The sequence below is a fragment of the Eleutherodactylus coqui genome, chromosome 1, assembly GCF_035609145.1.
Source record: "Eleutherodactylus coqui strain aEleCoq1 chromosome 1, aEleCoq1.hap1, whole genome shotgun sequence".
NCBI lineage: Eukaryota > Metazoa > Chordata > Amphibia > Anura > Eleutherodactylidae > Eleutherodactylus > Eleutherodactylus coqui.
In genome coordinates, this window is record NC_089837.1 from 155,743,712 (window position 1) to 155,755,930 (window position 12,219).

The 12,219-nt window shown below is 39.8% G+C and overlaps 1 protein-coding gene across 1 annotated transcript in view; it reads right to left on the reverse strand.

Annotated features, from left to right (window-relative positions):
* Window positions 1-309: 309 nt before the first annotated feature.
* Window positions 310-12,219, reverse strand: part of IL1RAP (interleukin 1 receptor accessory protein) — a 185,054-nt gene continuing 173,144 nt past the window's right edge. Inside the window, exon 11 of the mRNA XM_066602080.1 lies at window positions 310-1,255. Within this exon, the coding sequence (XP_066458177.1) occupies window positions 531-1,255 (725 nt within the window). The 3' untranslated portion in view covers window positions 310-530. The remainder of the gene's footprint in view (window positions 1,256-12,219) is intronic.

The following is a 12,219-nucleotide window of genomic DNA, read 5'->3' on the forward strand; positions in this document are numbered from 1 at the left end:
CCATTGAAGTCAATTTATTTCCTTTACAGATGCCTGTTACGGGTTGGCAAGTGCACACAGATTTATTTATCATGTTATTATATCTTACATTAGATCAAATTGCAGTGGAGGAAGACAGAAGTCTCTTCAGTAACTTAATGGCAGAAGAGATTAACTGAATCAGCGCAGGATGATGGTAGGAAAAAAAAAACAAGTCCACAGCTGTCGAATGTTTGCTTAGGAACAATAAATTATAGTCAAAATACATAAACTGGAAAAACATGATATTCAAAATTATGACACATGAAAAAGTTTCAAAAAGTTTTGTGTAAACTATTAGTTCAAATGTCCATTGTTATAGAACCAGCTGAGCATTCTTCTACTGTACATGTGCATTATTCCATCCTCACTCTCAAGTTCCGGAAAGAACAGAGTTTTATTTGGACCTTCTCAGTGAATGATGTCCGCATTTTAGACCTTAAACAGTCCTGCATTGTTCTTAAGATAGATTGCTGTAGAACAACAAATATATACTGTCCCCCCTTTTTATATTAAAGGACATAGAAATCGCTGTTATTATTGGATAAATCTGTATACTGCTGTAGACTGAAGGTAGCTACAGGGGGTGGTGCAGGGGCCTGCTGTACTGTACCATTTTGAACCCAACGAGTTTTATTTCCATAAGTGACAGGTTTGCATAAATGTGTCTCCCATTTAGGTTTGGCTCCAGCTCTGCATTTACTTCTAAGTCTGTTATCACTATCGCAATAAGTCACACAACACTGGCAGGCCTTTCCACCCTTGGACCCATTTTTAAGTTTTACTGTGCCTACAGGCACACTTTTGTCAATGCTACTCGTTTTAGGAGGCTGCTCATTGGAGGTTTCTTTTAAACGTCTCTTCTTCTTCTGAATCTGGTCAAGACTGATATCTGACTGGGAAGAACAGCTTTCATTCCAGCTTGATCTTGTATTTAAGCTCCTCAAGGGCAATGCCAATCTTAAGGCTTTCCAAAACTTGGAGCTGCTGCGCCTGGAACTTTCGCCCTCCCAACTCACAACAGGCACACTTTCCTTGAGCTTAGAAATGGTGGTGTGTGTTCCATTGAGAGGCTTATATTCCACAATGATAAGACTGGTACATACGGCATTATGGCACACAATACCGAGTTTTAACTCCAGCATACTAATGCTTTTATCTGTCAAGTAGTCAGGACTCAACACAACAATCATTCTTCGACTTCTCTGAATAAATTCAAACACGGCTTCCACTGTATCTAGGAAGGATAAGAGGGAGCATGGCAGGGGAGATGAAATGGAAGAGAATTTACAAAGAGAAAATGTTAGAAATGAGAAAAAGTAAGAGCAGTTTACTGCATGGAAAATAAGAGAATTATGTTAGTATTTCACTTCATAGCAAGATCCAAGCAACTTGATCACAGACTTGTCCATTTTCTGAAAAATGTTTGATACCTACAACTGGGACTTGATTTCCTCAAGGAAAGTCATACAGATGCCACGCTGACATTACAAATATCAGCGACAGTTAAAGTGGAGCAGAGAATATTGTGATTTTAGTGAACTTGTTCTGCATTGCTACTCTGAACTGAGAAGGGTCAAAAACTAACTATAAAGCAAGGCTTCAGATGGGGGTCTCTAATTTGTTATCTCCCAAGTATCTTTAAGGATACTTTTACATGGGACAAGCCTTTTCAATGATTATTTTTAGAGATGAGCGATTCAGGTGCTGGTAGGGGGCGGGGGTAGGAGTGGTGGTGGTGGGGGGAATCTCTCTCTCTCCCCCGCTGCTCCCTCCTGCTCACTCCCGCAACACATCGCTCACCCCCGCCGGCACCTGAATCTTTTCTCACGAGCAGGCAGGTACTCAAAAAGGACAATACTCGCTAATTATTTCTCTTGTGCAATAACTGCTCACTGAATGAAGGCAGAGCGGGAGGGAGATCCATTCAGAGTGAACAGGCAGTCTTTCATAGATGAATGACTGCCTGTTTGCACAAGCCTATAGCTGCTTGGTTTTTAGGTGAGCTAAAAAGCAAGTGGCTGAACTTGCCCTGTCGGGTCTTAGGTTTGCACAGGATGACAGTCGCTTGTAATTACTCTTTTAAGCAATCAATCAGGCAACTATTGGCCCATGTAAAAGTACCTTTAATGGTTTTAAAGGTCATATTAGAGACAGTTTTCCTTCTTTTGGATGTGTGCAAATTTGCATTTTATTTCCAAGGGAGCATTTCACTATAGACTCCAATCCAGCTGAAAACCCACAAAAAGCATTAGTACCTTAGGTAAGGCGGACATTGCGTCAAATAGCTACTCTTACTAGAACTAAAGAATATAGTAAAAATAACCACATTCATGGGATATGTCTAGCTATTCATAGCCAATGCATTTTACTACTGTGCCTCAAGTGATATGACATCTTTTGAACAAACATGTTTAATTCAACATAAGGAAACTTTTGTTTACTGCTCAATATAGAAGACTTTAGTTTACTTCAAACTATATAATTGACCAATCTATTTTGAAGCAATGCAATACACCACTTAAAAAGTTTTGTTGCACCATTGGTATTATGATTTGTAAATATTCCATAAACGGGGTTTCACCACTAAATATATTTATCCCCTATCCACGGGATAAAGGATAAATGTATGATTACTGGGGATCTGGAGAATAGTGCTCTCCATATGCTCCATGTAAATGGGGCAGCTTAACTACTGCTCTATTAACTTCTTTGAGGCAGAAGGAGAGCAGCATCTGAGATCGGTAATAAATCTGATTTAGTCTATTAACCCTTCAAATGTCGCATTCAATTCTGACAGCAGCACTTAAATGTTTCAAATGCCCCGTTATGAGATTGTGTGGTGTTGTATGGATGACATGGAAAATGGGGGCCTTCTGATGGCCTCCAAGGCTACCATGAGTGTTTGCCTATTAAGATGGACCTGAGGAATGTCTTAATAGAATGCAAGGTAAAAATACAGTATAAACCCTATGGGTAAGAAAGAAGAAGTAAAAAAGATTTTCTAATTACAAAAAAACAAAAAATATTTAAAGTTATTAAAAAAAACCTTTCCCCAGTTATTGTATAAAAAACAAAACAAAATGTAAACATCCGGCATTGCTGCATCGGTAAAAGTCCATTCAAAGATGCATACACACGGGCAAACGCAATAGAAGTCCGATATTGTGCTTGTTGGAAAATGTAAAAAGCTATGAAGGTCAAACAGTAGGTAAATTCTCTTTTTCAAAAAGTATTTTATTTCTTTTAAGTGAAATTTAATGAGCGCTGCTTCTGCAGTACCAACCCAGACCACTGCGCTATGGTCAGTGCTTTCTGTATCCTGCACTGACCGCAGTGACAGCGACTTCGGGAATCAGCTCATCATCTATTGATGACCTTTTGATCGTGAATAGAAAAAAATGAAACAGGTCCCAAAGTGCCCCTTTACATTTATAGATCTACTGCATGAAAAAGTTACAGAATTTGGTAAACACATTGCTTTATGTCTCTTGAATAGATCTTGGGTTACAGCCTTAATTAGAGCAAGCTCGGAGCTAACATATATCAGCATTCATTACGGCCTCAATCTCTACCTAGATAGGGATTTGCATTTCTCAAAATGCAGCCTTTCCAGTTATCTCTAAAATATTACTTTTTTTGAACACAGACAATGTTCCCATATAAACTACAAAATGGATTTCAAAGGTTAACATTTTAAATCAGTGGCGTGGTGCTCTCGTGCCTAATATGTGGCTCCAGGGGAAGGCATACGATTCATACGATGCAACTGACTTCCCAGTATAATGATCAGACACCGGCACTACTGTATGCCGAGCGCCTGTCAAACCACTAAAATGGAAGAGCTACTCTGTTTTCTCCTCAGTTTTGAGGCCCATTTCTAAATGAATGTAATGTGTGGCCCTTTGATGGAGTTAGAGCATGCATGTAGGGTTGACCATCGATGCAATTAACTTTAAAAATAGCAAAGATATTATCAGAAATTAACCCTTTCCAATCCAATTTGTATCCTGGTTTTCCTAGGGGGGCTTACTCTTTTTCTGCCGTTATACAACGGCGCTATATGCTGGCTAAAGCCAGTACTGCATGATGTGACACGTTGGATAGGCTCCAACAGCAGAAAGGCGGGCAATATATAGTAAGAGAACCCAGACGGATGTCTTCCAACATCGGAGCTGTACAGCCTTAAATCATAATGTCTTTAGAGGTCAGACAGTGGATTGGAAAGGGTTAATAGAAGGGCTGTTGTACAAGAGAGCACTTCGATTTAGTATACATTTATATACTGATTAATCTATCAAATCTTTATAAGGACATAATGGGCTTGCATTCATCCACATATGGCATTACATTAATCCTGCAGCTCTGATATACATAGGCATAACAGGAATGGTAAGAATATAAGGGCTCTATGCATAGCTATAGCTTTCATTTTACTAAAAGAGATAGTCCATCAACTGTCAATGTAATGGATTAGAATAACAATGTTGGTACTCTCGAGCAGAGGTCTGACACAGGTAGGCAAGAAGAAAAATCTAAGTAAAAAAATCATAAAAAGCTATTAACTGCTATATACTACACTAACATTTGGAACTCAATTACTATGAAGACAGTTCTATTAGATCACTGAATATAACCAAATGTTATATTCCATCTCATTAATATTCCTGGAATTACTTAATGCTGCTTGTGAAACCCCTCTGCAAATATTCAGCATTTTATCAGTGACAGATCACACAGTGCCAGACACTAGGAAATTGGATTGCATGATCCACTACTTGAAAGCTGTCATGATAATGTGTCCTGTACATGCTGGTAAACTTTGCTATGGCTAATGGCCTATAAAAAGAAGGATTTCCTTTGGGTGAACATAAGGCAGTTAATGGAGTTTAAAGGTATAGGAGACCATTATGGAATATATAATTTTACAGCGTCCCAATAATAAATGATAAGACGGGGACATTATTACTCTTATTCATCGCCTCTTTCTGCCTAATTGTTTCTCTTTCACAGAATATTGATGTGAATATGCATATTCAATAACGTCTGCCAAATGGGACCGGTTCGTTCCGAGTTTCCCTGAGTTAATTCTGCTTCATTGTACCCTAATCTCCAATCTTGATTTAAATTCATTGTGGCACACACTGCTGCACATAACATAACGTATTCTCCTGACATTCTTCTTAAACAGAAATTGATTCTGTATGATTAGACTTTCATTAAAAAAAATCTTGTTGCCGAGTTCTGCAGGGTATTCTGGAGTATCCAAAATTTGGTAATTTCATGGAAGAAGGGTTGAATGGAAATGAAAGATGTGTTATATATTAGAGAATTTCCTAGACAAGTAAGTAGGTACAGAAGTATCATGTGGTATATATTACATATGTTCCTAGACATGTAATATACACCCCATGATACTTCTATGCCTACTTACTTGTCTAGAAACTTATATGATATATACCACATGTTACTTCTATGCCTACTTACTTACGTTCCTAGACAAGTAAGTAGGTATAGATGTATCATGTGGTATATATTACATAAAGTTCCTAGACAAGTAAGTCTAGGAACAAGTAAGTAGATATAGAAGTATTATGTGGTATATATTACATAAGTTCCTAGACAAGTAAGTAGGTATAGAAGTATCATGTGGTATATATTACATAAGTTCCTAGACAAGTAAGTAGGTATAGATGTATCATGTGGTATATAATACATAAGTTCCTAGACAAGTAAGTAGGCATGGAAGTATCATGTAGTATATATTACATATGTTCCTAGACATGTAATATATACCCCATGATACTTCTATGCCTACTTACTTGTCTAGGAACTTATGTGATATATACCACATGTTACTTCCATGCCTACTTACTTACGTTCCTAGACAAGTAGGTATAGATGCATCATGTGGTATAGATTACATAAGTTCCTAGACAAGTAAGCAGGTACAGGAGTATCACGTGGTATACAGTTAGGGCCAGAAATATTTGGACAGTAACACAATTTTCGCGAGTTGGGCTCTGCATGCCACCGCATTGCATTTGAAATGTAACCTCGACAACAGAATTCAAGTGCAGATTGTAACGTTTAATTTAAAGGGTTGTGCAAAAATATTTGATAGAAAATGTAGGAATTGTACACATTTATTTACAAACACTCCACATTTAAGGAGCTCAAAAGTAATTGGACAAATAAACATAACCTAAACAAAATATTTTTTGGTTCAATATTTTGTTGCGAATCCTTTGGAGGCAATCACTGCCTTAAGTCTGGAACCCATGGACATCACCAAACGCTGGGTTTCCTCCTTCTTAATGCTTTGCCAGGCCTTTACAGCCGCAGCCTTCAGGTCTTGCTTGTTTGTGGGTCTTTCCGTCTGAAGTCTGGATTTGAGCAAGTGAAATGCATGCTCAATTGGGTTAAGATCTGGTGATTGACTTGGCCATTGCAGAATGTTCCACTTTTTTGTACTCATGAACTCCTGGGTAGCTTTGGCTGTATGCTTGGGGTCATTGTCCATCTGTACTGTGAAGCGCCGTCCAATCAACTTTGCAGCATTTGGCTGAAAGTATATCCCGGTACACTTCAGAATTCATCCGGCTACTCTTGTCTGCTGTTATGTCATCAATAAACACAAGTGACCCAGCGCCATTGAAAGCCATGCATGCCCATGCCATCACGTTGCCTCCACCATGTTTTACAGAGGATGTGGTGTGCCTTGGATCATGTGCCGTTCCCTTTCTTCTCCAAACTTTTTTCTTCCCATCATTCTGGTACAGGTTGATCTTTGTCTCATCTGTCCATAGAATACTTTTCCAGAACTGGGCTGGCTTCTTGAGGTGTTGTTCGGCAAATTTAACTCTGGCCTGTCTATTTTTGGAATTGATGAATGGTTTGCATCTAGATGTGAACCCTTTGTATTTACTTTCATGGAGTCTTCTCTTTACTGTTGACTTAGAGACAGATACACCTACTTCCCTGAGAGTGTTCTGGACTTCAGTTGATGTTGTGAACGGGTTCTTCTTCACCAAAGAAAGTATGTGGCGATCATCCACCACCGTTGTCTTCCGTGGACGCCCAGGCCTTTTTGAGTTCCCAAGCTCACCAGTGAATTCCTTTTTTCTCAGAATGTACGCAACTGTTGATTTTGCTACTCCAAGCATGTCTGCTATCTCTCTGATGGATTTTTTCTTTTTTTTCAGCCTCAGGATGTTCTGCTTCACCTCAATTGAGAGTTCCTTTGACCGCATGTTGTCTGGTCACAGCAACAGCTTCCAAATCCAAAACCACACACCTGGAATCAACCCCAGACCTTTTAACTACTTAATTGATTACAGGTTAACGAGGGAGACGCCTTCTGAGTTAATTGCAGCCCTTAGATTCCATTGTCCAATTACTTTTGGTCCCTTGAAAAAGAGGAGACTATGCATTACAGAGGTATGATTCCTAAACCCTTTCTCCGATTTGGATGTGGAAACTCTCATATTGCAGCTGGGAGTGTGCACTTTCAGCCCATATTATATATAAAATTGTATTTCTGAACATGTTTTTGTAAACAGCTAAAATAACAAAACTTGTGTCACTGTCCAAATATTTCTGGCCCTAACTGTATATTACAGTATATACCACATGAAATACAAAAGACTGTAAGTGAAAAAAGAAAAAAGCCTGCGTTCTTTGAATTGTAGGGCATAAACCCAAAATGTCGTGGAATTTTGAAATAAAGGAACGACACTTAGGGCTCATGTCCACGGGCAAAAGAAGAATTAAAATCCGCAGCAGATTTTAACTCTTCTCCTGCCCGCGGATCCGCACCCCATAGGGATGCATTGACCATCCGCGGGGTAGATAAATACCCGCGGATGGTCAATAAAAGTGATTTAAAAAATAATGGAGCATGAAAAAATCTGGACCATGCTCCATTTTCGTGCGGGTCTCCCGCGGGGACGGCTCTCGCGGGCTTCTATTGAAGCCTATGGAAGCCGTCCGGATCCGCGGGAGACCTAAAATAGGAATTTAAAAGAATTTACTCATCCGGAGCGAGCGGGGAAGGTCTTCTCTTCCTCACGGCCGGATCTTTCTTGCTTCGGCTCGGCGGATGTGCCCGGCGCATGCGCCAGGCACGTCGGCGACGTGCCGCCGGCGTGACGAGTTCATCAGCCGGCCGAAAAAGAAGATCCGGCCGTGAGGAAGAGAAGACTTTCCCCGCCCGCTCCGGATGGGTAAATTCTTTTAAATTCCTATTTTCAGCGCTCATGTCCGCGGGGCAGGAGGGACCCGCTGCAGATTCTCCATGTAGAATCCGTAGCGGGCCTGATTTTCCCCGTGGACATGAGGCCTTACTCGAGAGGAAGGGGTATGGCCAGCAGAAAGCCCCCTCTTTGAAGTGTCGACTCCTTAGATCAGTTTAATGGCAATCACGTTCCAGTCTCCTATTGGCTTGAAGAAGGTGTCTGTGAGCACAGAAACGTGTTGCGGCCATATTGTCCACTACAATTTGGAATAAAGATTATATTGATTTATGCTGAGGAGACTGGAATCTGAGTGCCATTAAACTGACCTAAGGAATCGACACTTCAAGGAGGGTGCTTTCTGCTTGCCATACCCCCTCCTCTCAATTATGTGCCGTTCCTTTATTTCAAAATTCCACGACATTTTGGGTTTATGCCCTACAATTCAAAGAGCACAGGCTTTTTTTCTTTTTTCACTTACAGTCTTTTGTATTTCTTAACTTGGGGGAGATTCTCTTTTTATAGAAACCCCCAACTGTCTTTGCAGCAGTTTTCAGAGGATGTGAATTGTGCAGCAAAACAACCCACCAATGACCCCTAAGGCATTTTCTGAACTTTGTTCCCCATTTAGACAAATAAGTAGGGATAGAACTTTCATGTCGTATATATTACATAAGTTCCTAGACAAGTAAGTAGATATAGAAGTATCATGTGCCTCTTTTATGCATATATCAAAAATGCTATTGGATTCTCAACATCTCTCTTGCTCTGATAAAGGATCACTGATGCCAGTTATTAGTAGGAACTGGTGCATCAACACTTTTGACTATTAAATGCAAGCAGGGCCTACTGCCATCTTTGGCCCTATACCTGGGAGGCTCATTGACCAAATACACTCTAAGAGTTCTTTTAGACAAGCCGATTTATCGTTTGAATCAGCGAATGACGTCACTGCTCACTTGCTCATGCAGCCTGTTTATACAGGCAAATACATTGTTGGCTCGTTCAAACGAGAAATCATTCAGCCGCTCACATTTGCTGTATAAGTGATTGAGAATGACTGAACGATTGCTGTTTAACCCAATCGACAAATGAACCAGCCAACGATGATTTTTATGCCTGCATAAAATTGACAAGTGAAAAGTGAACATCATTAGCTGAATAATTAGCTGAATAATTATGGTTCACTTTCGCTCATTCCGTCTAAAAGCACCTTAACAGAGTGGGCTTACACAGGACAACTCTTGCTCGAATAGTCCCTGGAGATAGTCACTACAGCAAGTTGTTAGCATTTGAATGACTTTTCTTGTGCTTTTACACTGAGAGATTGATGTTTATGTTCACGGTGGCTGAAGCGCACATCTCCTTGTTAAGTTTATTGGCTAGTCATTGAACGACAAACACTTGCCTGCTTACATGGAACAGCTATCACTTACATTAGCTCGACGGAGCAATTATTAGAATGTTATTCTGTGTAACGCCAGCCGTAAGCTCCTTTTACACTGAACAATTCTCGTTTGCCCAAGTGAACAAGCCAGTGACATCATTGTTAGCTCATCCGCTCTCGTACAGCCTGCGTAGACTGGCAGATTCATCGTTGACTCATTTAATTGTTCAGTATCGTTCTGTGTTTCACAGAAGCAAATGTGAACGATCAGTGTATAAACTGAACGAGAATCGAGTGAGCCAACGATGGTTTTTATGTCTGCATGAAGTGAACAGGGCGAGAAATGAACGATTCTTGTTCGTTGTTGGCTCATGTTTAGACCAACGATTATTGTTCACTTTTACTCATTTGAATGATAACGTTCCATCTGAAAGCCTCCTAAGTCAGCTTGCTTTAAAATGAGGCAAACTTTGACTTGACTGTTTCAGATCAGATATCTAGAGGGACCCAATCAGGCAATTAGTAAAAATGCTGCTAACTCCATAATACTCTAAACATGTTTTAGAATTCTTTGTACTAATTCCCAGTAAGTGTAGCTCATGCGTTCCCTAGTGTTTTACGCTTATACTTCCAGGGCTATCAGACTCCAGTTGATATGCTCTTCATAAAATAGCTATATGTTTACACCCTTATCCACATAACAGGCTATAGCCATAGGCAAAAATCCCTGGGAGACACTCTACAATTACTGATTTTCCCTGTGACCTCTAAAAAATTTATTAAGGCCCATGTATTGGCCATTAAACTGACAGTAGAACAGGCTTTTTTTCCCAGATCAAATGCCATCTGTGCTAGTATAAGGCCATTGAGAAATAACTATTCTTGCTCACAAATTATTCTAGCTGTAGGAAGGATGAATATTATTCCTTCTATCTGTTTTGTGCTCAGACCTCTTGTTTTTTGGGGGTAAAATTCAACAAAGATTGCACGCAGATATTCTGAAAGTAAACTGTCAGCTCACTGTGCTTGAAAGTCCATCTATTCACAGCTGATAGATCGGAAATCGAGTTGAGGACTCCACAAAAATGTGTTAAAATTCCTCACTTTATTTCATATCAAGAAATAGATAAAATCTTCTCTTCTGACTTATCCCGTATGCATTTTGAATGCTAGTTCTTAAGGCCCATTCAGACGTAATTAAAATTTGTTTAAGCTTTAAAAGTGAACGATGGTTTTGCTTTTAAAGACGACTGTTTAAACTTAATGATTATCATTGGAAAATGGACGAGGTGGCCAAGAATTTCAGTCGCTCTTTCATCGTGTAGCATTTACATTTAACAATAATTGAATGATAGTTTGTTTGAAAGGCGTGTGCATCAGTAAAGGTAAAAAATTCAGGTAAAAAATCTTTAAACGACTGAACGAATTTCATTTAAACCAAATGAAAAGTAAACTGCCAAACAATGGATTTTAATCGGACTGAAAGACAACGCTGAACGAATTATTAACGAAAAATGCACGTTGGGCGCGCGTTTACACGTAACGATTATCGGTCACTTTCGACACTTTTAATGAATTTTGAGCAATAATCGTTGCGTCTAAATGGGCCTTTAGACATGGGTCTCATGTCCCCCCTCCTCCTCATTGCAGACTTACTGCAGCCCCCAGAGTGAGGAGGAGATTCAAAGGAGTGATAGCCATTTACATTAGCCCTACTCAGAGTCAACAGTGATGTCCCTGTAGGTGGGAGTAGCATCACCGAAGTGATAAGAAGAGGGGGACATGGGTTCCCCGTTTACAGGACGGGTGGAGGTCTCAGTGGTGAAACTCCCACCAATCAGACTTTAATTACCTATCCTACGGATAGGGCATAAAGCTTATTTTTGGTACAACCCCTTTAAGTTATGACTATGACTTAAAGTAACTATCAGTTACTTTGAGCTGTATAAGCTTATGGGTGCAAAATAACTGACAAGCTGAGTCTGGGAATACAAGTTAGCACGTGCACAGTAGTCCGCTGGAAATGCTCAGCGGTGGGTTTGACAGTTTCCACATAGGGAATGGTGGGAAAGGTAAGTATAAAAATTACATCCCCGGACTCAGCAGGTTATCTACTTTGAGTCCATAACGTTAGCTTATAGGCTTCAAAGTAGCTGTCAGATTCCCTTTAAGTCTAGCATTCAGCAAAAATATCCAAAAGGCCTCCCTACTGAGCAATAGCCTTCTGTGGTCCCCTGCACTATTAGGCAGATTAACTCTCTACTATCGTTTCTGCGTGACTGCACACTGTGGTTAAGAACTAGTGTTTGAAATGCATAAGCGATCAGTCACAAGATATGTTTTACCTGTTTGATGTGGAAAAAGAGGAGACTTTTAGCAGATTTTGTGGATAGCTGGACTCTACTTAAGATATTACAAGCAAATAAGGGCATGATGAAAACACATGATAAAACTCTAATGCTTTACATTGAAATGAAGTGACTTTAATTAGACCTTATTGATACTGATCAACAGAGAAACAATATTCAATGTCCAAGAGAAAACAACTCCACAAAAAGATCTACACTCATTAAACTTAAA